At 43.2% G+C, this 25,364-nt stretch overlaps 1 protein-coding gene across 3 annotated transcripts in view; it reads left to right on the top strand.

The window, feature by feature from the left end:
- Positions 1 to 955: 955 nt before the first annotated feature.
- Positions 956 to 25,364, top strand: part of MITF (melanocyte inducing transcription factor) — a 239,427-nt gene continuing 215,018 nt past the window's right edge. For 2 of the 3 annotated variants that reach the window (XM_047779094.1, XM_047779100.1), the window contains exon 1: positions 956 to 1,229. In XM_047779094.1, coding sequence (XP_047635050.1) covers positions 1,126 to 1,229 — 104 coding nt within the window. In that variant the 5' untranslated portion in view covers positions 956 to 1,125. The remainder of the gene's footprint in view (positions 1,230 to 25,364) is intronic. The other variant, XM_047779095.1, reaches the window with a different exon arrangement.

Here is a 25,364-nt window from a genome sequence, read left to right on the forward strand (position 1 = left end):
TGGGATTTCATCTCTGGGTCTTAGAACTTTAAAGACCACCCTCTAACTCTCTACTTCCTCCCCAGTGCCTCAGACACTTTTAAAATAAGGAACACATCCTGCTGGAACTAATGAGAGGGGAAGACTGGAGCCTAACAGAGTTTGTTAATCTGTTACCTATGTGAGTGTCAATAAGCTCAGGCGGGTGAGGGTGTGGTGGGGGTTTAACATGTACATTTTATGTGCCTCATAACTTCATTCCTGAAATGTTAGGGCAATCTCATTTGAACTCCCAGTCAACTGAGAAATTAAAAGCAGACAGTGACGGCACCGTTTTGTAACTTTGTGTCTTTTTAAATTAACCGAATCTTTCAATTGCCCCTTTAGATTAGGGGTGGCTAATTGGAAAAAGGGGAGAGCCATTCGGCTGGATGAATTGTATTGTAAAAGCCCAGACCGAGTTACTGGAAAGGGAACGCAGGAGAACACTTTCTGCAGTAATGTTTTACTTGAAAAGGGAATGAAAATGTTCCCCAACTGTTTCAATCCGAGAACAAGTTGATTTGTCGCAGCAGGGCTGAGAAGCATGATACAAAGTCTTTTTATTTTAAGGGAGGCTTAAAGGCGGAAACTTTCTAGTGCCAAAACCCTTCGCTATATTTTTTTTTAAATAAGGACTTGGCATGTCCTCGCGAATGTGTGAGCAGGGCTGTATCCATTCTTATTAATATTAAATAGCCAAGTCTGTACCCTTGAAGCAAGTGGAGAGAGACCAGGGAGAGGAGCTGCTGACATTGACAATGAATCCAAACAGGAGTTGCACTAGCGGTGTCTACCACGTTGCCTCTGCCCTCGCTTGGCTTTCTGGGAGTTGTAGTTTTCGGGGGGCTAGGCTCCCCCGGCAAGCGGGGAGTGCCCTGCCCGGCGAGACTACAGATCCCAGGCGGCGCCGGGCAGCCGCCCCTCCCGCTCTGGTGCGAGTGTAAACTCTCGGCGCCGGGGCGGGCGGCGGAGCGCGGGCCAGAGGGTTGAGCTGTGCACTGCGTGGGGGCGCACTGTTCCGGGGACCCGGGCCCCGCCACCTCCTCTCCGCCCCCCGGGCTCTGTTCTTACTTTGGAGCTGTGAGAGGACGGGCAGCGAGAGCCATGCAGTCGGAATCGGGGATCGTGCCGGATTTCGAAGTCGGGGAGGAGTTTCACGAAGAGCCCAAAACCTATTACGAACTCAAAAGTCAACCCCTGAAGAGCAGGTGAGTGGTGACAGCTGGAGGGAGGCGCGGCGGGCGGCTGGGGGATCCCGCGCCTCCCACCCTGAGGCGAGGAAAGCCGGTCTCTAGGGCTCTGGGACAAGGACCCCGTGCCCTTGCCACTGGGCAGAGGGCGAACTGACCCCCGCAGTTGGGGACCGCGCTTACGAGCCGGTGAGCTAACGGGGGTCTCTGCCCGAGCGCACTCTGGGGGCGCAGTGGGCAGCCCAGGAACGCTTGCGCAGTTGGGGGGACCCTCGGATGGGGATACCAGCTGCCGAGACCGGGTGGGGGCTGGGGAGCGCCCCAGCGCGGAGATGGGGGGAGGAGGAGGAGCTCCGGGCCGGGACGCGGTCCAGGTGGAAAGTGGGAAAAAGAGAGTTTCTAGTGAACCCCTTTTCTGAAGATCCCAGCGGGCTGGCTTGGAAAGGGAGCGCTTGGGGGTTGATTGAGCGCGACGTTCGAGGGAAGCAATTAGCACCGATGTTGCTGCGTCTTAGGAGTCCGGCCCCTTTGGGAAAACCCGCCCCAGGCGGCCTCCAGGTGAGGTTTCCCGAGCCCCGCCTCCCACCTTTCCGTTCGCAGCTCCCCAGTGCTGGAGAGGCAGGGGGAGGAGAAGGGGAGCTCTGGGGGAGGGGGCGTGTCTTCTTGGCCAGGTTGAAATCCCCGGGGTATAGGGTCCCGTTCTCGTGCTGGCCTTCCCTGGAGGGGAAAAAGCTTTGAGATGGAGGGCTTGGGGAGTGTCCCTTTTTTGGCAGCTGCGCGTGTTTAATTCGCTGGACACTTCCGAAACTTTTGGGGCGAGGAGTGAAGACACCTGCTGGTCTGACACCCCACCACTCCTCGGGCCGACTTCCTCTCCTCCCTCCGTTCCCAACTGTCCGCGAGGACCAGTTGGCTGGCTGTCTTTCTCGCTTTCCTGTGACCACTCCTGACGTTTCTAGTGTTCACTGTAGGGAGATGGACATTTGCGGCTGTGAGAGTAGAGAGGGTCTTGTTCCACCCCTTTCGGTTGTCACGTAAGATGAGGCTCTAGCTGGAAGGCTCAGCAGTGCTTCTGCAGGCAACTCAAACCTTCCTGCCCGCCCCTCACTGTGGGCAGGGTCCGGCAGAAGTGGGGAGAGGGTCCAGAAATGAGGACGAACGAGGAAGGATGGCTGAATCAGAAGTGAGGCAGTGTGATCGCAGCTTCTAGGGTGCACAGGTCTGGTCCTTGCTCCACTGGAAAGTGCAGCCAGGTTTGTTTCCTTCAGGGCTTTGTCAGACTCTGAATCCACTTTGGGGAAGAAAATCTGGGAACAGCACTGCCTACTGACTGGGGACTGGGTGGCTGAAGCAGTCTCTTGGCAGATGCTTAACGGAGATTAGAAGGAAACCTCCTATGCATTTAGTTGCCTGAAACCAGGCTTTGGTTGGTGGTTTCTCTTCATAATGGCTGTTTTGTGTGTGAGCCTAGATTGTGTGTGTTGGGGGTTGGGGGTTTGGAGTTATAGTGTGTAAAGGGTATTGTTAGTTATGCTCATTGGGGCTTTATCTGCATTCGGCTGAAGGGACCAGTGTTTTACTGAGCAGTCTCTGCTTTTGCCTCTATAAGCAAATGCTTACATGGCCAGAATGAGGGAGGCAGTGTGTGTAGTCCTGAAAGAAATGAATTAACCGGACTGTTTGGAACATTTTTGATGGTAGCTGATACATTACATTAAATGAGTTTGATAGAGTGAGGAAAATGCCATCTGTAAAAACCCAAATGAATGCCACAAAACTCACATTGGAGGATTTGGGGCCTGTTCTTTTTCAGAGTCAACCAAAAAAAAAAAAAAAGACTTGCAAGGTTTGAACATCCTCAGGAGCTAGCATGCACATGTAAGGAAGAATGTGTGGATGTGGGACGTGATGGCTTCACACAATGAAGCTAGAAACAGGTGTGGGAGAGAACCAGTATGCAGAGGAAGGCAAAATTAAAAAAGTTGTAAAACTTGTCTGTGGAGCAGACACATGCTCTTTGAAATAAACCAGTGAAATAAAATCTGTGAATAAATATATGGGGTTGGCAACATTTCCTCATAGTAGTGTTTTCCACAGTTGTCTAATGTATTATCGTTGACATCTGTTGTGTGATTTTACAAAGGCTATGTGTTCAGGGTCTCCTGGTGGCACTTTGTTTAAGTCTTTGCTGGGGCACCTCCCTTCTTGTACTCTTGGTGGGAAGAAGTTGAAATTGGAAGGTGAAGAGGGCTAAAGTTGGTTTGTCTAGCAGTTGTATTCTCTGAGTTGTCTCTTGGAGTTGGAAATAGGTCTGGTATCTGCCCACTTGTCACCCACTCCTCTGCTACCTACCACTTTGCTTCAGAACGCCACTAGCTCTCACCTGGGTTATTGTTTCTCTCCTTACTGCCTTTTAGTGGGTTTCCAACACAGAAGCCACAGTGTCCCTGTTAAAACTGGTTCTCAACCTGGGGGTGATTTTGTGCTTCACCCCCCACTCTTAGAGGTCATTTGGCAATGTCTGGAGACATTTTTGGTTGCTACAGCTAATAGGGGTTGCTACTGGTTGCTACTGGTAGAGGTGAGAGATGCTGCTAAATATTCTCTGGTGCTCAGACTAGACCCCCTCCCAGTGAAGAATTACCTGAACCCAGATTGTTGCTGCCGAGATTGAGAAACCCTGTGTGAAAATGTGCTATGTCATGTCATTCTCTCTCAGAACCCTCACAAACCTCCATGAACTCCTAGTTTCAGTAAAGCTTGGGCCCCTGAAAATGGTGCAGGGCCACAGGTCTGGGCAGGCTCCCTGTCAGTTCTCACTGTATCTCTTGCTACCACTCCCCCAGCTCCCTCTGCTCCAGCCAGTCTCCTCACCAGCCCTAAAACACTCCAGACCCTTCCACCTCAGGGCCTTTGTGTGCTGCACTTGCTGGCCCTCTGCCTCTCTTTGTCCCGAGAGCAATAGCATTCCCTCCCTGACCAATTTCACATCTTCCTTTAAAAAAGGTCATTGCCACCAAGCCTACCGTGACCACACTGGACAATGGCTCTATCTCCAAACTCTCAGTCTTCCTTGCCCTGCTCTGTGTTTCCCATAGTACTGAAAGTCTTTAACTTTCTAAGCTGTTATGTTTATGATGTTTCTCCACACTAGACTGCAAGATCCAAGGGGGCAGGGATTTCTGTCTCTTCCTTGTTTACTGTGATGTCCCCAGAGCCTAGAACAGAGTTTCTCAACCTCAGTGCTCTTGAGTTTTGGACTGGATACATAATTCGTTGCTGTGGAGACTGAACTGGGTATTGCAGGATGTTTAATAGCATCCCTGGCCTCTACCTGCTAGAAGCCAGTAGCACCCCTCCCCCAGTTGTGACAACCAGAAATATCCCCAGATACCACTAGATGTCCATGGGGAGCAGACCCTACCCTTCTTTCAGAATGATTGGCCTAGAACAATGCCTGGCACAATAACGTTTTGTCATTTGAGTATGTGTTGCTTTCTCCCTTTGTGTCCTATTCAGGATGAGGCGTTTGATTCTGGTTTTTGCATCCAATGTTGTTTCCTTTTAAAATAGATATCCATCATGGTCTCTCCAAAGAGAAGTGTGTATATTCTTTATTTGGGATAAGGTTGATTGATGAGGAAAGACAGTTTCATTCTGAACCCAGACCTCCTGGCTTTTAGGAATGTGAAGCTGGTGGAGTTCTGTGATTGGAACCCTATTTTGGTCACATGGACTGGTGAATCTGTGTCATAGGAAGACACATGTAATGAAGAACTGTTTGCAGTTTGGTTCCTCCTCAAAGGTTTTCGAAACTTTGGTGTGTTCTCCTGGATGTTTGTCTTGAGTGGTGGGTGGCAGAGGAAAAGTGCCGAATATCAGGGGTGAACCCAGAATTCACATCTTGGTGCAGTCAGGTCAGGGTCAGATGTGGAACCATTGATTGGATTCTTTAGCAGGGAATAGGCTCTCTGTAGGGCTTTGGGTCCTGAAAAAAAATTTTTTTAAATTAAAAAATATGGTAGCATCTTTCAGGTTCCTGGTTCTTTTGTTTCATTTACTGGGTGCTAAATTTGTTGGCTTTGTAGCTGCTAATGCCCTTTTCCTGGACATACTTCAGAATTGGCTTAATCTAATTCCAGTTTCTCCTCCTGTCAGAATTTTAGAAATGGTTTAGATAACAGTTATTTAACTTCCCATAAATTAAAAAGGGGAATGAAAGTGAGTATTAGGTTTATAATGCAGGATAAGATACAGCAGTAGTTCCCAAATACGGATTCAGAGAGAGAGAGAGAGATGTGTGAAGTTGTCACAGGTTTGTGTTGAAATGAGGAAGAAAAGACTATTGCCATTTCTTGGATTTATTCTCAGATTTTTCACTTCTGTCTTGTTATGAAAATACCCTTTTGTTAATGAAATGATAATCATTTCTTGGCAAAAGAATACTGTCTGGAGTTCCTGTTGTGGCTCAGCGGAAAAGAATCTGACTGGTATCCATGAGGACACGGGTTCGATCCCTAGCCTCACTCAGTTGGTTAAGGATCCAGCATTGCCATGAGCTGTGGTGTAGATCACAGACAGGGCTCGAATCTGGCATTGCTGTGGCTGTGGCATTAGCCAGTAGCTACAGCTTTGATTCGACCCCCACCCTGGGAACTTCCATATGCTATGGGTGCAGCCCTAAAAAGACAAAAAAAAAAAAAAGAATACTGTCCATCTTTTATTGATTTCTGAAAGTTTTCTTGACTTTTCTCTCCATCCAGTCTGTAGAGAACTACTCTGCATCAAGATTAAAGGCATTATTCTGGTTTGTCCCTAATAAACTGGGTGACTTGAGGAGGCCAGGTGACCTCTAACCTTAGTTTCCTCATCTGGCAAATGGTGGGGGGCCCTGCCTCCTAGGGGTCTTAAGACATTAACTGTGACATTGACATTGACTCTGGAAAAGTCTTAGCATGGCACCGGGCACATAGTAAATGCTCGGTAAATGTTAGCAGATGTTGTTATTTCTTTATTACTTAGGAGTGAGTCTTGACCTTCCAGAAAGTGTTTGCTTTTGGTTGACTCTGGCTTTCTTCTCTAAGGCCAATATTGTTGTGCAATAAAATTATCCCAATTTTCATAAATCCTTTTCTGCTTTCCTCCTAATGAGGTGCTACAGATAATTGTTTTTGTATTTTATAATTTTGATCTAGTCCTTAACAGTTTCCAGTTAATAAAACAATGGTGTCTGCACATACATACAAATTCATATTCAACACCTATCTATTGAGTACATGCAAATTCATACCAATAAACAAAACTAACATTTACTGAGGCCACTTGTTGTGCCAGCCCCTGTTCTAAGTTTTTCACATGTGTTAATCTTGCAAAACCCACTAGGTGAAAATAAGAACAATAATGTTGCTAATTATAATTTTAAAAACAGGTAGCACCTGTGCAGGGCTTACTACCTGCCAGGAACAGTTCTGAATATTTTACTTGTATTAATGCAGTTAATTCTCACTTCAACCTCAGGTGTGTATATTTTTATTATTCTCATTTTACAGAGAGGGAAACTGAGGCATAGCAAGGAGATGGGCAAGGATCTGGCCCTGGCCCCGTCTAGCTCTGCTAGACAAGAGCTCTTGTACTGCCCCGTGAAAGGTACCAGGCCTGCCACTGGGAAGTCATGCTGCACCTTCTCTAAAACTCGCTTCGGTGGGTGTGAGCAAGAAAACGTGTGGATCCAGCCAAATATACAAGATGGAGTATGATCACCATGGGGAGCGGGCATCAGCAATGGGAATTTAATAGAGGAAGGGCAGTTGAGAGAGGGGGCAGTTTTGTGAATAAATAAGGGTATTTGAGTTTGACCTTGAAAGTCCAGCAATACTCAAACATATTTCTCTATAACATTAAATTAAACATTAGATGTCTTGAGGGCATAACCTTAAAATAGACTCTTAGGGTTTCCAGTTGCCTTTTAAACTTCTAACCAGACTCCCAGCTCTCCCTCCTGGTCTGCAGGTCCCCAGGGTGGCAGAGGTGGATGCCCAGGGACAGGTGAGAAGCAGCCATACTTCAAGTGCTGTGCCTGTAGCTTTGCCACCTGACTGTCCTGTCTGCATTCAAGACAGATGCTTAGTCTCTTGGGGTCTGGATTTCTTGACCTGTGAAGTGGGATCCCTAGACCTGTCTTCTTAGGTTGGTGGAAGTTTTTAAGACTGAGATAAAATGTGTAAAAGTGCTTTGCAGAGCGCCTAGCACATGTTAGTAGTATCTATTCCTTCTCCTCTACTTTCCCATAATTGCAATTTTTCCCTTCTTCCTAAAAACACTTAAGCATGTACAGAATTAAGTATCTGAAGCAAAATAGGCAAGACTGAGGTGCTGTAATCTGGCAGATGTTCAGATCTTATTTTGCAAATTAGCTGTGTGGTGTGCTTAAATGGAAAACTTGATTAAAGTGTGATTCCAAGTGTCGGTTTTGTGTGTTATTGGAGATTTCCTTTTCCCTCATACTGCTATTTATAGAATTATTTAAGTGTATGTATGTGTGTGTTTTTAATTCCCTTTGAGTTCTGCAGTGCAGTTTGCACAGACTGATGTTTATATCTGCTCCAGTTGTGCAAGAAGTGGAAAATATCCTTTTTTTAGAACAGGTCACATGTGCTTACTGTCAGGAATAGGACCTCAGTGTAAAAAAATGTATCTTGGGACAAATCAAAGTTACTAAATTTCTCCTTCCAACTGCTTTGTTTCAGAACTGGCAAAATTAGGATAAATAATAGGGAAAAATAAAAACCCTTTGGCTAATTTTTTTTTGTCATTTTTCAAGGAACATAAGCATGAGTTTCATTTGTTTGGTGTGTGTGTTTGTGTGTTTTAAGTATAAAATGTACTTTGCTGTTAGGTCTGTCTCATCGAAGTAAATTATAAAAACATGTTTGACTTCTCTCCAAATATGCATTATTTGGAGAAAATAGTCGGGAAGGTGGGTCAAACATAGTACATGCAGTCAGCACAGGCCTTTGATATTGTAAAGACAAGTTGGGAGTTTATAAGAGGGTTTTGGGGGGCATCTGGTGAACATTGTGTGCTTGAGGACAAGGAATTACAGCAGGTCTTGAAGTCTGCATCTCTCCTGAGGCTCCAGGCTGAGGGCTGAGGGAGAGACGACCTCAGGCAGGTATGGGTTGTCTTGAAACTCCCGTATCCCCTTTGTGTTCCGCAGGATTTGGGGAGAGGGCAACGGGACTCCTCCTTTCTCTGGGTTGGGTCTTAAACATGACTTCCTTCTTTCTTGCTGCCTCTTTCCCACCTGCAGCCTGTCACGCACACCCTGAAGAGTAAAGACCCATACCTTTGGAGTGTTTAGACAGATGTCCAATCAGGGCAGGCCAAGAGGGCTTTGGGGAGGGGGGAGATGATAGTGAGAGAAAGACCCACAAGGAATTAAATGGTGCCTGAAGGTCACCATCCCTTATTGTCCTCCTCAAGTTGTTTCTAAAACTTCATTGCCAAGGGGGTGGGGGGAGGGATGGATGGGGAGTTTGGGGTTGATAAATGCAAACTATTACATTTCGAATGGCTAAGCAATGAGGTGCTGCTGTATAGCACAGGGAACTATATCTAGACTCTTGAGTTGGACCATGATGGAAGATAATATAAGAAAAGGAAAGTATGTCTATGTATGAACTGGGTCACTTTGCTGTACAGCAGAAATTGATACAGCAATCAACTATACTTTAATTAAAAAACAGTCACTTTCAATAAAGGCAGTATAACTTTGGAGTCAGAAGGCCCTGTGTTTAAATTTTTTTCTTCTTCTCCTTGCCTTCCTCCTTTCTCTTTCTCCTTACAACACTTATTTATGAAGCGCCTATTGGGCGTTAGCTCTTAGCTGGCCATAGGGAATTAAAAGCAGAAGCAGACGGTCTAGGTTCTTTGCTGGTGTGGTGCTCCCATCCTGGAGGTGGGAGCACAGCTAATAAGGAACCAAATTGATGAGCAAGGTAAGTTGTGGTGCTATGAACATGAAATAGAACGTTACTGATGTAGTGTAACTGGGAAAGAAGGGGCTTTACTGGACGGTCTTGAGGCATGACCTCCTGGAGGAAGTGATGTTGAGGCACTGAATGTTGGAATGAAATGTGCAGATCTTGGGGCTCCCACTTACCAACTGTGTCACTCTAGACCAGTTCAACAACCGCGCTGCACCTGAGTTCCCTCCTCTGTAAAATAAGCAATAGCTACCTTGCAAGGCTGCTGTGAGGATGAAAGGTAATGCATGCAAAGTAGCTCACAGTGCGCTTGACCTTACACGTGCTCAGGAAGACACGTAGGACTGGTTTAAGGTAATTTTAAGGTAATATATGATTAGTGGAGAAAGAAACGTAGGCATTTATCTTTCCCAGGAACTGTTTATAACTTGATCTCAAGTGTTTTCCTGATGTCGAGTGAGTCAGATTTATGCTTCTCTTCACAAATCTAAGCCTGGACAAAATATGGAAATGGTTCTTGTTATTTTTATTATCTTTTTTTTTTTTTTGCCTCTAGGGTGGTCTACTTGAATTGGCCCTTGTTTAGTTCACTGTGGTTGTGTTGAGGTCATTCAGGCCTGGTTATCCTTTGCCCATGTTTCCTTTAGGAAGCGTTTTTAGCTGCATTTTGAATTACTTTTAGGGGAGAAAGGAGAGGTGAGAGTCACGCCCGAGATTGACTTCACCAAATACACACACACTACAAACAAATGACCCATGTAGAACTCCTGACTCCCGGTCCTGTGTTTCAGCCCCTAGATCACACGCTTCCTGTCTACACTGATGTGAAAATGTCAGTGTTGGTGCAGAAGGGAAAAAGAAGAAGCCTGGCCTCCCACACACCACTTGGAGCTTTCGTCTGCATTGACATCCACAGGCAACAGGCGTGCTTTTAGTTCGACCCTTTGGGAAAGAATTCTTCAAAGCGTTCACGTTTCAGTACTTGTGTGCTTTGATTCCAGTGCCCTCGGAGTGGTGACTTTCAGAAAGGAAAACTCTTGGGTCCCGTGGGAGCAAATATTTTAAGTCCAAGCATAGCGAGTTGCAGGTTCAGGGCAGGCACTGGTAGAATCATGTCTTTCTTACAGAAATTGTGGGTTATTGAGCAATTTCAGGAAGGCATCTGTGGCCTTGGCCCTCCCCATGCCCACCCCTCCCCAGAGTGGGATAACTTGCTGACTCATTGACACACATTCCCCTATTTTCCCATGTGGTCAAGGGCAGATGGGCAGAGGGGTCGCCCCCACTGGTGGGAGTGAACATGTGTGGGTTTTGTTTGTAGGATACGTTTTCTTTCCAGGAAGCTTTTTTTTTTTTTTTCTTTGCTTTTTAGGGCTGCACCCCTGCAATATGGAAGTTCCCAGGCTAGGTGTTGAATCGGAGCCACAGCTGCTGGCCTATGCCACAGTCATAGCAACTTGGGATCCGAGCCTCATCTGTGACTTCTACACCACAGCTCACGACAATGCCAGATCCCCAACCCACGGAGCAAGGCCAGGGATCGAACCTGCATCCTCATGGATACTAGTCGGATACATTTCCACTTTGCCACAACAGGAACTCCCTCTTTTTGGGAAGCTTAATGTCCTTCCATGGGGAGAAGATCTGAGGAAGAGAACATTTATGTAGCCCTGTGGTTGACCTTATATGTGAAATCAGGAAAAAAACAGATAGGAATGCCATCTTTACTTTGGTCCCTTTATTATGATAGATTCCTAATACTCACTGGTTCTAGAGTCTGTTTTTCAAAACCTACATTTTATCTTTATAACTGGAGATTTGAAACTTGGTGACAGGAGAAGCACATAGAAAGCCGAAAGATGATTTTCCTGTTTAACTTGGAACCTAGTGCAGCCCCATAAAGTCTCCCTGGGCACCTCAGTGAGATGTGGCCGCCTTGTGGACAGATGCACAGACATTGGAACAATCTCTTCTCCATGTTTTTTCCCACATTTCATGTTTTTCAGCAAAAGGTGGAAAGGTATTATTTCAGGGTCAGCTCGGCTCCATGATAGTACTAAGCCTGCGGTAACCGCAGCATCTAAATTTAGAATGAATATTGGCACCTCAACCTACAAAATGCCTTGTAGCGAATTTATAATACTTGGGGCAGAGAATGACTATGAATAAACCATAAAGTCCTATTGGCCAGTTAGGGTCAATCACTTTGAAAGGGAAAGGGTGATATCAACTGTGCATTCTTGAAAATTCTCCTTATTTTTAAAGGAAAAGTTTACAGTAACTTATGTAAAACAGGCTGTAAAAATATAAGCAACTGGCATGATTCCTGGAGTCGTTCCAAGTAAAAGTTTGCTCCTTTGCTGCAAGGAAGTATGCTTGGAGAGTAACTTGTGAGTGACCAGCCACTGTCTTGTAGTGTCTTATTGGTAGGTAGACTTTTTGGAACCACATCTTGCATCACCTTTACATGGTCATTTATCCACTGGTCTTTAGGTTGATAAACACTAATCATGTCTTATCCAGATAAAGACTGGACATGTAAATGCTAAATGATGGAATCTTGCAAGGCGATTCTAATGATACTGACTCCATACGGATACTTTAAGTCCTTGTTGATTCAGAAATGATGAGAAAGAGGGTTTGATGCCACTTGCTTGGTCATAGTTTTGCAGCTACTAAGATGCATGCTTTAAAGGCAAGGGGCTGACTGGTAAGAACAAGGCTGCATGTCACTCTGCTGGCCTTGAGTACCCCTTTTTCTCACTCTTGGGTTCATATACCTGACATCATTCTAATCTGATCTCTCTAGCTGCCAACTTCCTTTCCTTATGTATTTCCCTGACTGGCCACTTTTATTTCGCCTGCCTATAGTCACTTTTACAAATTCTTTAATGACCCCTGCCCACGCACTTAGCCCACGTGCTTCAGTTTCATGGCTTTGGAATGGAAAATTTGACCCAGGCCTGGCCACTTTATCACGGGGATTAGTTTCAGAGAGGTGCATGTTGAGGAATGAAAATGGAGATTTGCTTGGTGCTAACAGTCTCCTTTTATCTGCATTGAACTTGAACTGGGGAAGATGTTGTGCTTGCAAATAAAGCCTTGTCTGGGAGGCACAGAAAAATCAAGTCCTTGTATTGGGTTAATGTTAGTTGCAGTGGCAGGTGAGAGTCGTTGACATAGTCATTCCTGCTTGACAGGCAGCTTTTTTCCATGTGACAAATCAAGAGCCTGGGCTCCTTCTATCTCTTGGTTCTGCCCTTATCTAGAACTTGTGCATTTTTTGTGTCTGGTGGTACAAAGGAAGAGGAGAAGGCATAACTAAGGTTCAACAGTGACAGGTATCACTTTTGCTCAAATTCTGTTGGCAAGGACCAGTTTCATATCTAGATCTGGATACAAGGGTGGGAACTGAGAACAGGGACCCCAGCTGGGCAGCAACACCTCTGTCCTAGAAAAGAGAACACTCTTTTGGTGGACAGCTAGCCATTATTGCCATGGTCCTAGTAGTAAGGTTTTGTCTTCTGGATCAAGTTGTGCGTTTCTTTGATTAGGTTTATCCTTGGACTTTTCTGTTATTTTATCAATGAATTCTTTTCCTGAGTAAACATGGTAAATTTATATTTTCTGCCATCTGAATGGGGGCTTCCTGAGCTGATCCATTGTCTGAATCCCATTTCTATGCAATGCTTCCTCCTCTAGGTTCATGGGTTAAAATCCTGCCACACTTCCCAACAATAACCCCTTGCCCAGCACCATCTTAGTGCAGTGGTTTTCAAATCTTAGTGCAGTGGTTTTCAAGATATGGCCCTCAGAACAGCAGCTTCAGTGTCACTTATAAAACTTGTTTGAAATGCACCTTCTCAGATGCTACTTGAACCCCCTGAATCAGAAACTCTTGGTGGGGGGGGGGTCCCAACAATCTGTATGTTTTAGGAGCACCCCCCTGCCCCCGACTTTGCCAACTCCAGGAGATGCAGGTGCACACTTAAGTTTGCGAACCACTTCCCATATGCTTTGATCATAAATGTACTGCCTCTACATTAAATCATTCTTGTGGTTACTGTTTTGGAATGAAAAATACCCTAGATTGGGATACCTTTTATTGAAAAAATGGAATGTTGCTTGCTGTAGTCAGGCCAGAGATGGTCATTGATACATTTCCCTCTACAAAGTTAGCTATCAGATTTACGTTAGTGAAACCAGGTAGAATGCTTTGTTGTCCAGATGTGATCTCTGAGTGATTTGGAGTTAACCAAGCTTTACTACCATTAGCAACCCTGGGTCAGATCTTGGAGGGTTGTAGTTTAATGGCAACTCACAAAGTGTGATCCTTGAAGCATGCTGCAGTCACTTGACTGAATGATTTGGTTGAGAAACAGGGTGATGGTGGTTTTGAGTGTGCCCACGTGACCAAATTGTTTTCCACAGATCTTCTGCTGAATAAAATTTGAAAAACGACTGTCAGCTTGTTTGCCTATCTTAATGAATTCCAGACAGTTTGTAGAGTGTAGGAGCTTCCAAAACAGAAGGGCGGAGTGACTGCGACCAGCCGGCCTCTGTTTTTGTCGCATGTAAGGGTGTCCTGACCTACTAGACCCTTCCCTTCATTATGAATCTCACCAGGCCATCCTTGTCTCTAGTGGAGAGGGAAGGGCAGGGCCAGCATTGTGTCAGACAAGGAGAGCCTACAGGTCAATGCTGGACTCCTCTCTTACCAGGAAATTCAGCCTACTCTTTTGTTTAATCCACTTAGACCCAAACATTTTTTTCCCCCCTTTTTCTGCATGCTGACCTTCTTCAGACAAAAAAGCCCTGATGCTTTTTGGCAAAGGGTCTGTTCTTATTGTAGACTGCTTAAGAGGTCCATCCAGTTTAAGAAGTCTAGAGTTCTGGACTTCAGGATAAGAAGGTTTTTTATCTTAAATTCCAGTTTGACCACCTGCTAGCTTTTTTTTTTTTTTAATCTTTGGGCAAGTTATTTTTATATTTATTTATTTATTTTGCTTTTTAGGGCCACACCTGTGGCATATGGAAGTTCCCAGGCTAGGGGTTGAATGGGAGCTACAGCTGCTGGCCTACATCGCAGTCACAGCAAAACAAGATCCGAGCATCATCTGCGACCTACACCACAGCTTAACCCACTGAGCAGGGCCAGAGATTGAACCCACATCCTCTTGGATACTAGTTGGGTTCATAACCTGCTGAACCACAATGGGAAGTCCCTGGGCAAGTTATTCTTGTCACCACTGTTTCAACAGAGGACTAAGAGGGGTGAGTAGATAATAGTGTGATCCAAGTTATAGGGTAATTGTGCGGAGTAAAAGAAATACTAGGGTGCTATTATCAGCCCAAAGTCTGGCTCTGGTGCCTAGGACTGACCTTCATTCTGATTCCATCTTTGTCCATAGCAACAACAAGGTTTTTTGACGTGAAATGCATTTTTAGTTGTAGACACATTGATTAAGAGAAAACGACTCGGAAGCCATCAGCTGGAAAAGAAGTCCATAGAAAGAAGGGGAGTCGGGCCAAATAATCCCCCAGTGGGATGCTCATAGTCATGATCTTTGCAGGTTGATGCAGGTGGAATTAGTGGTGAACCATGGGATGCCTGACAGGGAGGTATTTAAAGACAGCACGTGCCATTGACAGGTAAGGCGGTTGCCAGAACAGTCTTTGTCTTTATCAACATGTTTCTTTTCATCATAAGGATAGACTGTAGCTAGGTGGAGGAATAAATAATAAGATGCACTAACAGAGGTTTCACAATACTGTGCAGGATAGCAGCACAGCTCCATGGCTCTGTCCACACGGGCACCCATCATTCCTAACTGTCACGTTTCCAGTTGGCCTGTGGTGAGTTCCTGCTTTATTTTTTCACAGTTCATAAGACAGCCTCCTTATACAGTTATCTATCTGGTGTAAGCCATTGTACCTGGTATTCTTGAATCCAAAAATCTTTATATCATTCATTCTTCTAGGAATTTTCCCTCCTGGCAGCACTGCATGACTATTTTAGTGACTAGATATCTACATCAGCATGATAATTTGCTTTGATTTTCTTTTTTTCCCCCAGCTTAATTGAGGTATGATTGACAAGTGAGAATTGTAATTTAGAATGTATAAGCAATTGAGGTCCTCCTGGATAGTACAGGGACATATATCCTAGTCTTTTGGGATAGACCATGATGGAAGATAAGAAAGGGAGTGTGTGTGTTTGTGTGTGTGTGTGTGTATGACTGAGTCACTTTGCTGTACATCAGAAATTGGCACAACATTGTAAATAACCTATATTTTAATAAAAAAGAATTGTATGTATTTCAGGTGTATAACTTGATGCTTTGGTATATGTTTACCTTGTGAAATGATCCCCACAATCAGATGACATTCTTTGCTTGAGCCTCATGTAGTTTCTCCCCCAAACCTGTGGCTAAGCTGACCACTGGAAAGCAGAAAGGCGGATTAGCTTGAAGAGCCACCTTTCTCAGGAGAAAAGTTCCTGTTAAATTGCACATATAAGTGGGTGCATCATCAGTCACAACTTAGACATGTTACCTGGGTAAAGAGTGTGCCTGCCTCATTGGCTGACTGTGAAGATTCAGTGAGGTAATGAGGCTTCTGCCCAGAGGGAGGGCCTAGTAGATGCTGTGGCTGCGGCTAGTGGTCCGATTCCCGCTACACCTGCTGCTGCACCTGCATCCCTGTTGCTCTCTGCTTGCTGCTGTGCTCAGGTGCTACTACTGGTGTCACTGCCATTAGGATTTAGGGGTTTACATAAGAATAAATGAAGTGGTTGTCTGTGCAGGTGCTGCTGACTCTACCATTGCCTTGTCACTTTTAAGTACATCAATAAAAATTTGACTCTTCATAGCTTAAAACCACCAACCACCTAGTTAGTTCTCACATGTGTGCAAATGTGTTGTGAGTTTTCAAACCTGGACTTACACTTGGTTGTTGCCCAGCAGTCTTCTGGATCACTTCCCCCACCTCTCAGTTGTTGTGGGCAGAGGGAAGGAACTCATTTGATTACCAATTAATGGGATATATCTTTTGTGTGTATGTGTGTGTGTGTCTTTTGTCTTTTTTATGGCTGAACCTGTAGTACACGGAGGTTCCCAGGCTAGGGGTCGAATTGGAGTGTTAGCCACCAGCCTACGCCACAACCACAGCAACACCACATCCAAACCGCATCTGTGACCTACACCACCGCTCATGGCAACACTGGATACTTAACCCACTGAATGAGGGCAGAGATCGAACCTGCATCCTCAGGGATGCTAGTCAGATTGTTTTCACTGAGCCATGACAGGGACTCCGTGGGAGACACCTTTTATCAGAAACTGTATGTATATATCAATACAAACACATATAGGATTTTCAGATTATTTGCAGCCTTTTCATGGTATTGTCCTGACTAATTGAAATTTCATTCTTGGCTAAACAGTTGCTTTCCTGAGTTTTATAAAAAAAAAACAGGCGTAAGGACAGTTTCTTTCTTTCCATGTTATTAAAACACACACACACACATACATACACCCCCCCCCCACATATACAGAAGTGAAAGATGTATAGTTAGATGCTTTAGGGTGAGAGCCAGTGTGCTCCAGGAATTCATGAGCATAGGACAGGATGAAGCCCGGGAAGGATGGTTAGGAACCGCCCAGTCTGGTGGGCTTCTGAGCTCTGCGTCTTGGTGAGAGCAAGATGGATCAGCTGTGTAGGCTGGAGTTGAGAATGAAGAAACCCATCACTAGAGGGAGAGGGAATGGACAAGGAAGCCTGTGGAGATTTCAGAGGAGATTTATTTCTTGAGTGTCTCAACAGATGGACATCAAGTGATCTGACTTCTTAGCTGACTCTCTTCTTCTCAGAGTCGTGGTTTGGGAATTATTTGCAAGACCTTCAGGCATATTTTCCTTGCCCATGAGGTGTTATTCAGTAAATATTGAGTCTACTGTGGAGTCCAGAGATAATGGTGAATAAAAAGGATAAGCCTTAAGGGCTGTTGCTTTTGGCAGATGAGTGGTTGCAGATGGTTGGCATGGAACCCAGACTGGATCATCAGGGGCCTGAGGGACTCTTTCTGGGGGGAAGAAAAAAGCCTGCTTTGTGGTCACATCAGTCACCCCATGAAAGAAATGTATTTGAGGAGTTCCCACTGTGGCTCAGTGGTAATGAACTCGACAAGTATCCATGAAGACATTGGTTTGATCCCTGGACCTGCCCAGTGGGTTAAGGATCCAGTGTTGCCATGAGCTGTGGTGTAAGTTGCATACATGTCTTGGATCCTGAGTTGCTATGGCTCTTACATACATAAGCGGCCACAGCTGCAGTTTGACCCCCAGCTTGGGAACTTCCGTATGCTGCATGTGCAGCCCTAAAAGCAAAAAAAAAAAAAAAAAAGTGTATATATATGTATACACACACACAAATATACATATATATATTTGATTTATTTATTCATTGCATTAGTTATTTAATCCAGTCTACCCAAAATATCACCAAGTCAAAATGTAACCAGTATAAAATAATTACATTGAGATGTAATTGACTTAGAACATACTGACTTCAGGTTTTCACTGTAATGATTCAATATTCATGTACATTGAGAAATGATCACCATAATAAGTCTAGTTAAGGCATTCCTGTTGTGGCTCAGTAATAATGAACAGGACTAGTATCCATGAGGATGCAGGTTCCATCCCTGGCTTTGCTCAGTGGGTTAAGGATCCAGCACTGCCATGAGCTGTGGTGTAGGTTGCAGACGTGGCTCAGATCCTGCGTGGCTGTGGCGTAGGCCAGCAGCTGTAGCTCTGATTTGACCCCTAGCCTGGGAACCTCCATATGCCATGGGTGCCACCCTAAAAAAGGAAAAAAAAAAAGTCTGGTTAATATCTGTCACTGTACATAGTTACACATTTTTTCTTGTGATGAGAACTTTTAAGATTTATTCTCAGCAATTTATTCTTCTCTAGCCAATATACAATATTTTTTGTTTTGATGTTTATGAAAAAATTTATTTTTTTCAGTCGTATGGTTGACTTACAGTATTCTCTTAATTTCAAGTGTACAGCATTCTGAGTCAGTTTATTTACAGATGATACCCATTAAAAGTTATTAAAAGATAATGGCTACAATTCCATGTGCTACACAGTAGATCCTTGCTGCTTATTGCAATACGGTGTTGTTCACAATAGTCACCATGATGTACATGACATTCCCCTCATGTATTTCTCTTATAACTGGACTTTCTTTACCCTTTGACCACCTTCACCCTTTCTGCCCGCCTGCTCCCTACTCCAGCTTCTGGCAGTCACCATTCTGTTTTCTATATGTATGAACTCACTCCTTTTTTAAAGATTCTACATATAAGTGAGATCATATATAAAAGAAATCATGTATAAATGATAAATATATTTTAATTTAATTTAATTTTGTTTTTTTAGGCATATGGAGTTTCCCAGGCTAGGGGTCAAATCAGAGCTATAGCTACTGGACTACACCACAGCCACAGCTGTGCCAGGTCCAAGCTGCGTCTGCAGCCTACAACAAAACTCACGACAATGCCAGATCCTTAACCTGTTGAGCAAGGCCAGGGATGGAACCGCATCCTCATGGATACTAGTCAAATTCCTTTCCGCTGAGCCACAACGAGAACTCTATGAGAAATATATTTTAAATAGGTATTCACTAAAGGTAGCCTTTAGCTTTCACCTTGTTTGAAGACTTTATTTAAAAAATGATGTGTATTTTAAGAACTCAAGCATCTTCTAGCTGTTAATAGGTTGATAGGCAATATTAATTTTATTGTCTCTCAGTCCTCATTTGAAAGAGGCGCTATGGGAACTGGAAAGTTCTTAGTTCCCTGGAAATCTCTGGGAAGCAGTATACTAAATGTCTATAAATATTTATTGAATAAAGAATAAAGTGTTTCTGGTGTGCAAGAAGGGGTCCTTAACTTTGGGGAACTCTGTTAAACTCTTAGAAAAAAGTATTTTAGAAAATATCTTGACTTTTTTTCTTATTAGCTGTGAGCCATTGTTAAGGTTTCTTGAACCCAGTTTTCTCATCTAAAATATTGGGGATAAAAGAAGATCATGTGTCACATGCTTGGTGACTGTAAAATGCTCAGTACATTAAGTTAGTGGGGGCACTAATTGTTGTTCCTACCGTTGGCATTAAGAGAGGAAATCAACAGGTAGTCAGTTCTTGTACTTCTGTTCTATAGATTCAGGATGAACACGTAGTTTGGGAATACTGAACCATCATTCCTAGGAATACAGGGTTAGGTTCCTGCAAGCCTGTGGTCACAGCATGTTTGTCAACTGCTTGAAACATAACCTTGCTTTATGTTTCTGATAAAGATACTTTATTTTATAATTATTGATTCATTAACATTGAACTTAAGGCCACAGCACTGTTAAGTCATGTCTGAAGGAAGCTTATCTACCACCTGTGTTTTCTCCTTAAGGCACCTCCCAGCCATCTCATGTTTTGTAACACCAGACAGTACATTTTCTTTTTAAATTTTTAAATTTTTTTCAGACAGTACTTTTTAGCACTAGGTAGGCTTGGGGGAATCAGTAAAGTAATGAACAAAAAATACACAGATGCTGAAAGCTTAGCACTAGATAGACCCCTCCAAGGACACTTGTTTACCATGTGAGAGCTGACACAAGGAGGCAGAGAGTCGCCTTTCTTAACCTCCTTTGGGAATGCATGTTGTGGATGACTCAGATTTCTCACTTCTCTATCCACAAATGACTGTAAAAATGCTGCAGATATCAATTTTGGAGTTACAAATACATTTTAGCAATAGGTAAACTCAGAAATAGGAAATCCATGAATAAGGATGGTGAATTGTATTAAAAATTATTTCCTAGCACCTGTCTTTCTCTGGCAGTTCTTTCTCTGAGCTAAAAAACACATGCTTAGTGGGGAAGACATTTTCAAACACTGTCTGCTCCAGCATTGTGGTGGAGTAACAGGATGTTACAGTAATCAAGTTTTCCCAGGCATCTGATCTTCCAATTTTACCAGTTTATTTGCCAATGAAAATGGCTCCTCACTTCCAGATCTTTAATGTTGAGTGGGACTCTTCTGATATTTTACTCTTCATTTTGATGTAATTACTACTGTTCTGTAGATGGTGGGGAGTGAGAATGGGGACTTGGAAAAAAAGCACAGAGAAATTGTGGGAAAAATGAAAAAGGAGTTCCCTTCATGGCTCAGCAGAAACAAATCTGATTAGCATCCATGAGGATGCAGGTTTGATCCCTGGCCTCACTCAGTGGGTTAAGGATCTGGTGTTGCGGTGAGCTGTGGTATAGGTTGCAGACATGGCTCCAATTTGGTGTTGCTGTGACTGTGGTGCAGCCTGGCAGCTGTAGCTCCGATTCTACGCCTTGTCTGGGAACCTCCATATGCTGAGGGTGTGGCCCTAAAAAAAAAAAAATTGTGGGGACCATTGCTGATGAAACCAGTAGGAAGCAATGAAATGGCTTAGAAATTCTGGTGTAGGAAGTTTTTAAAGTCACAAGCCCAGCTTACTCATGGCCTCGAAGATAAAGGTGATGCTTTTGACTTCTCAGTGTATTGAAAATTAGCATATTATAATTATAAGTATAGTCATTGTAAACATTAATTGAGTACTTGTTGGGAGTGCTTGGAATTCTTTTAGGAAGGGTGGAAGGAAAGAATTGTTTTCAGTAGGCCCAGCAGTTTTGAGGGGCATAGCAGAGAGGTCACACAATGTAATAACAACAAAGAAACACAAACAGCAACAATAACAGCAGCACCTAGGATTTTCAAAATCCTTACCACAGGCTGTGTTTTGTATTAGTGCTTTAATCTTTTCTGTGTTTTGGAAACAAACCTACTGGGGCTAAAGTAATAAAAATTGGAGTTCCCATTGTGGCTCAGTGGTTAATGAACCATGAAGATGTAGGTTTGATCCCTGGCCTTGCTCAGTGGGTAAAGGATCTGGGTGTTGCCTTGAGCTGTGGTGTAGTTCGCAGACATGGCTTGGATACTGAGTTGCTGTGGTTCTGGCATAGGCTGGCGACTATAGCTCCTCTTGGACCCCTGGCCTGAGAACCTCCATATGCCTCTGCTGTGGCCCTAAAAAGACAAAATAAATAAATACAGTAATAAATAAAGTAATAAAAATTGTAGAACAGTGGGGTTTAAGTATCGAAGATTGCATCTTGTTCTGTCTTGCGTCTGTAGCCTACCTTTTGCATTTTCATAATGTATTCTTGTGTATCATAAGAGGAATGACTTTAGCTTGTGTGTGTGCATGCATGTGTCTGTGTGTGTGTGTTCATCTGTCTTAGTCCTGGGATAAGGAAGATACCTTTGTGATTTTTTTTTCTCCAGATTTTTCCTTTGTTAGAAAAGTCAAGAACCTGAAGCAGAAGGAATGAATAATTTGGATCTAGTTTAATGACCAATATATTGAGACAAATACTAGCTATATTTCAAATGCTAGTTTGATTATATGAGGTAGGTAGGATCCCATTTTATAGATAGCAAAACTGAGGCTCTGCCATTGTAATACAATTGCCCAAAGTCATTCAAATAAGAGTGGAACCAAGACTTAATCAGATGACTGACTTCAAAGCTTACCCTCCTGTCTGTCATGCTGCAGTGATTTCTGTCCGTATTGGGGTATCTAGAGGGAGGCAGGATAGGAAGTGATCAGGCATAACAACTCATGTTGATTTTGGAATAGAAAGAGGACTAAGTTTCTGATGAAGTAAAGAGAAACTCTGGGTGTGGTTGACCATCTGAATCCAAGATAAATAGATCTGTCTATTAAAGGTGCTCACAGAATGCTTGACTGCACAGTTCTTTGTTTTCAAATCTGTTTCTGATGGTTGAAAGGAGGTAGGCTGTGAAGGCCTCAAGAAAGGTAGCAGAAGATGGGATGGTGGATACTTCATCATTCACCAGGGCGTGGTGTGTGAGTTGTAGATTTTCCTCATGCCTCATTAAAGATCTTCTTTGAATGGCCCTAGTGGATATGGATAACATCGAGAGTCTTGTCTACTTACCTATCCTGTGGTCTACCACTGAACATGTAACTCCTAACATCTTTATGGTTTCCATTCATCTCTCTCTTTTTCCCCTCTAACCTGACTTGTTAATTGCTTTTCCTATATGTTTTTATGATGTCGTAGCCAGTCTATTATGTTCTGGACTGTTTATCTTTGAATGCCAAAGGTCTTGAAACATCATAATGTTGTGTAATGAACATAACTTCTGCCTTGACATGTGGGTGTTAAAAACATTAGTCATTGCAAAGTATTGAGTTAAATATTTTCAATAAAAGAATATAATGATCTAATGGAGAGGAAGATGTTATAAAAATACTAGTTGATGGCTTTAATGATGAGCCATGTACTTTGTGGGTTCTAGCAGTGATGGGTTAGAAATTGACAGAATGAATGTAAAAGCGTTCACACTCTTGTTTAGTGAAAGAGAAGAAAGACCAACAATTAAAAAAAATGTAATTCTTATGTATACAAAGAAAAATGTCATCCATTTGAAGTTTTCAAATCTTCTGTTCCTGGTTTCCTGCCTCACATGTATCTTTAACTACCATGCGAAATGTTACAGATTTCCATGAGATAGTATCAATAGAGACCTCTGGGCTGTGTCTTGTCAGGAAGCCTGTAGCCTTGCAATGATCTGGTTTTATTTTTTTGTTTGGTTTTATTTTATTTATTTATTTTTTTTTTTGGAGAGCATCAGGGCATCTTTTGTAACACCATCAGAGAGCCAGGGACTTCCTGAGTGAATGAACAAGGTGGGTCTCTACTTGTGGTACTGATTTTACGAAGCATTTTGGTCAGCATTAGTCATTACAAAACTGTATGCCTGCTGCTTTGATTTATCTCTGTAGGCATCTCCCCATGGTGTAAGATGGAATACTCATCTGTCTATGTCTCTGGGTATCTAAAATGTTAGAGGTACATTGGTCTTTTTCTTTTTTTTTTTTTAGGGCCTCACCTGTGGCATATGAAGTTCCCGGGCCAGGGATTGAATCCGAGCCACAGCTGTGACCTATGCCACAGCTGTGGTAATGCTGGTTCCTTAAACCGCTGTGCCGTAGTGGGAAGTCCCATTGCTCTATTTCTTGCTGGAGAGTGTTTTGTAGGTACTGGTCTTCTCTGAGGGAATATTGTCTATTGAGTGTTGGGTCATCAGTGCTCTCTTATTTCTTGGGGTTGGCAGGTTTAAACCAGAGACAATGCATGCCGTCCTTTACCTGTTCAGTCATTCTGGTAGGAAAAAACTTCTAAGTTAAATACCTTTTCTTTCCTACGGAGGTACCAACAAGGAAACTGTCTTAATTTTAGAGTAGGAAGCCTAAACTGTGTCTGTGGCTGCTGTTAAAATCTTCTCAACAGGCTGGGTATTTTCAAAGGATATCCAGCTCAACTATATCAATTATGTGTGGGAAAAATGTTTATTTTCCACTATAACACCATGTCCAAATGGATCATCATCTCATGATCAATGTCTGACATTTTGGGGGTCAGAGCTTGTGTGAAGGAGAGATCTTGCATCTTTGGTAATATTTCTGGAAGGATTATTGATCTTGAGCCCTCCTGTATATGGTTTTCCATTTATTTGCTATCTCTATTAACTGAATCTGTAGATAAGGAACAAGTTTTGAGTGGAAACCAAGTAACCTGTCGATGTAAAGTCAACTTTACCTTTTATGATTCTCATTGTTAGCACCTCCCTCCTTCCTGGCTGGATTCCCTGTCATTTTAAGTAGGCAGCAATTACTGGTTTGTTCAAGAAGCTGGTTCCTGCTGCCAAGGATCCTCTTAATTATCACTCTATCTCTCACTTAGTCTCCCTTGAGTTGAGAGAAGGTGCACGTTAAGTGTGTGGCAGAGTAGCAGCTGTCCTAGCTCTGTAATAATCTCCTCTCTGGCTCGGTTCAGTGGATCCAATGTTCAGCCAAAGGGCCGAGGCAGCTCTGGTGAGTCTTTTCAACTCTTTAGGTTGTTTGGTCAGTCAGCTTTGGTGTGGTTTTCTTGTGCCTCTGACTCTGACCTGAGTAAAAGCTAAGGGTTGGCATTTGGGTTGGGAGTTCACACCTGTTCCGGGTCCATCTTTGAGCTCAGATGGGACACCTTGAAAATACTGCAATGGTTTTCTCACAAACTCTTTTCTCTCACTGGGACAAAGGAGACCATGGAATTGACTCATGGCCTGTCTTCAAGAAGGTAATGAACATCATAACCAAAATAACTCAGTTTTTACAGGTTCTTCGATAGCACATTTTTTTTTTTCAGAGCAATATAGTCTTTTGTCTAATAATGATTCTTTGGTTTTTGTTGTTCATAAATGGCTAGATTGCTTTCTGTTTTCAGAAATGTTCAGTTCACTTGTTTCAGTGAATTTTTTTTTCAGAAGTTCCACTGGATCATTTGATTAGGTTTGGAGTGCCTATGCTTCCTTTTCTACTTTTTCTGTATTTTTGGCAGTGTTGTTGTTTAAAACTGTTGAAGTGATTCGCTGCAAAGTGGATTAATTTTCCACGTCTTCAAATGTGTTTTCCAGTCGCCTCCAAATTTCTTTGCGTGCCCCCCCCCATATGATTCTGCAGTCATAGTTCTGTCATTCTTCCTGGATCCAATATAAATGCTGATGTCACTGAATTTCTTAAAATACAGCTGGTGGGGATTAACAGAAATTGTAAGAGCATACCACTTCCTCATTTTGCTATTTTCTTGACTAATTATTGTCCTTTCAAGTTCTGTAGGAGACTGGGGATTTGGAAGGAAGTTCTCTGTCTTGAAGTTAAAACAGCACTTTTCTCCCCTCCCCCTTTTTTTTTCCTGTTAATGTTATTCTTCAAAAATAATCTGATTTTTTTAGGATGCTGCCTGAATGTGCTCTCAAATAACCTTGGCTAGACTTTCTCCACTTAGGGTTTTGCATGGGGCATTGTCTTCTATCCTGGGTGAAAGGTTTTGAATACTTCCCTTTAGTAAATTTCCTTATATAGAATATTTTTACTCAACAGCTCTTCTCCAGCTCTAGGCTGTTAATGGTAGTAGGTGAAGGGTTGTGATTCATTTATTTTTTTCCCCCTATTATTTTTTGTTCTTCAAGGAAAGCCTACCTCTATTCCCATGGTTTTCTT

Source organism: Phacochoerus africanus, chromosome 1, assembly GCF_016906955.1.
Source record: "Phacochoerus africanus isolate WHEZ1 chromosome 1, ROS_Pafr_v1, whole genome shotgun sequence".
Lineage (NCBI taxonomy): Eukaryota > Metazoa > Chordata > Mammalia > Artiodactyla > Suidae > Phacochoerus > Phacochoerus africanus.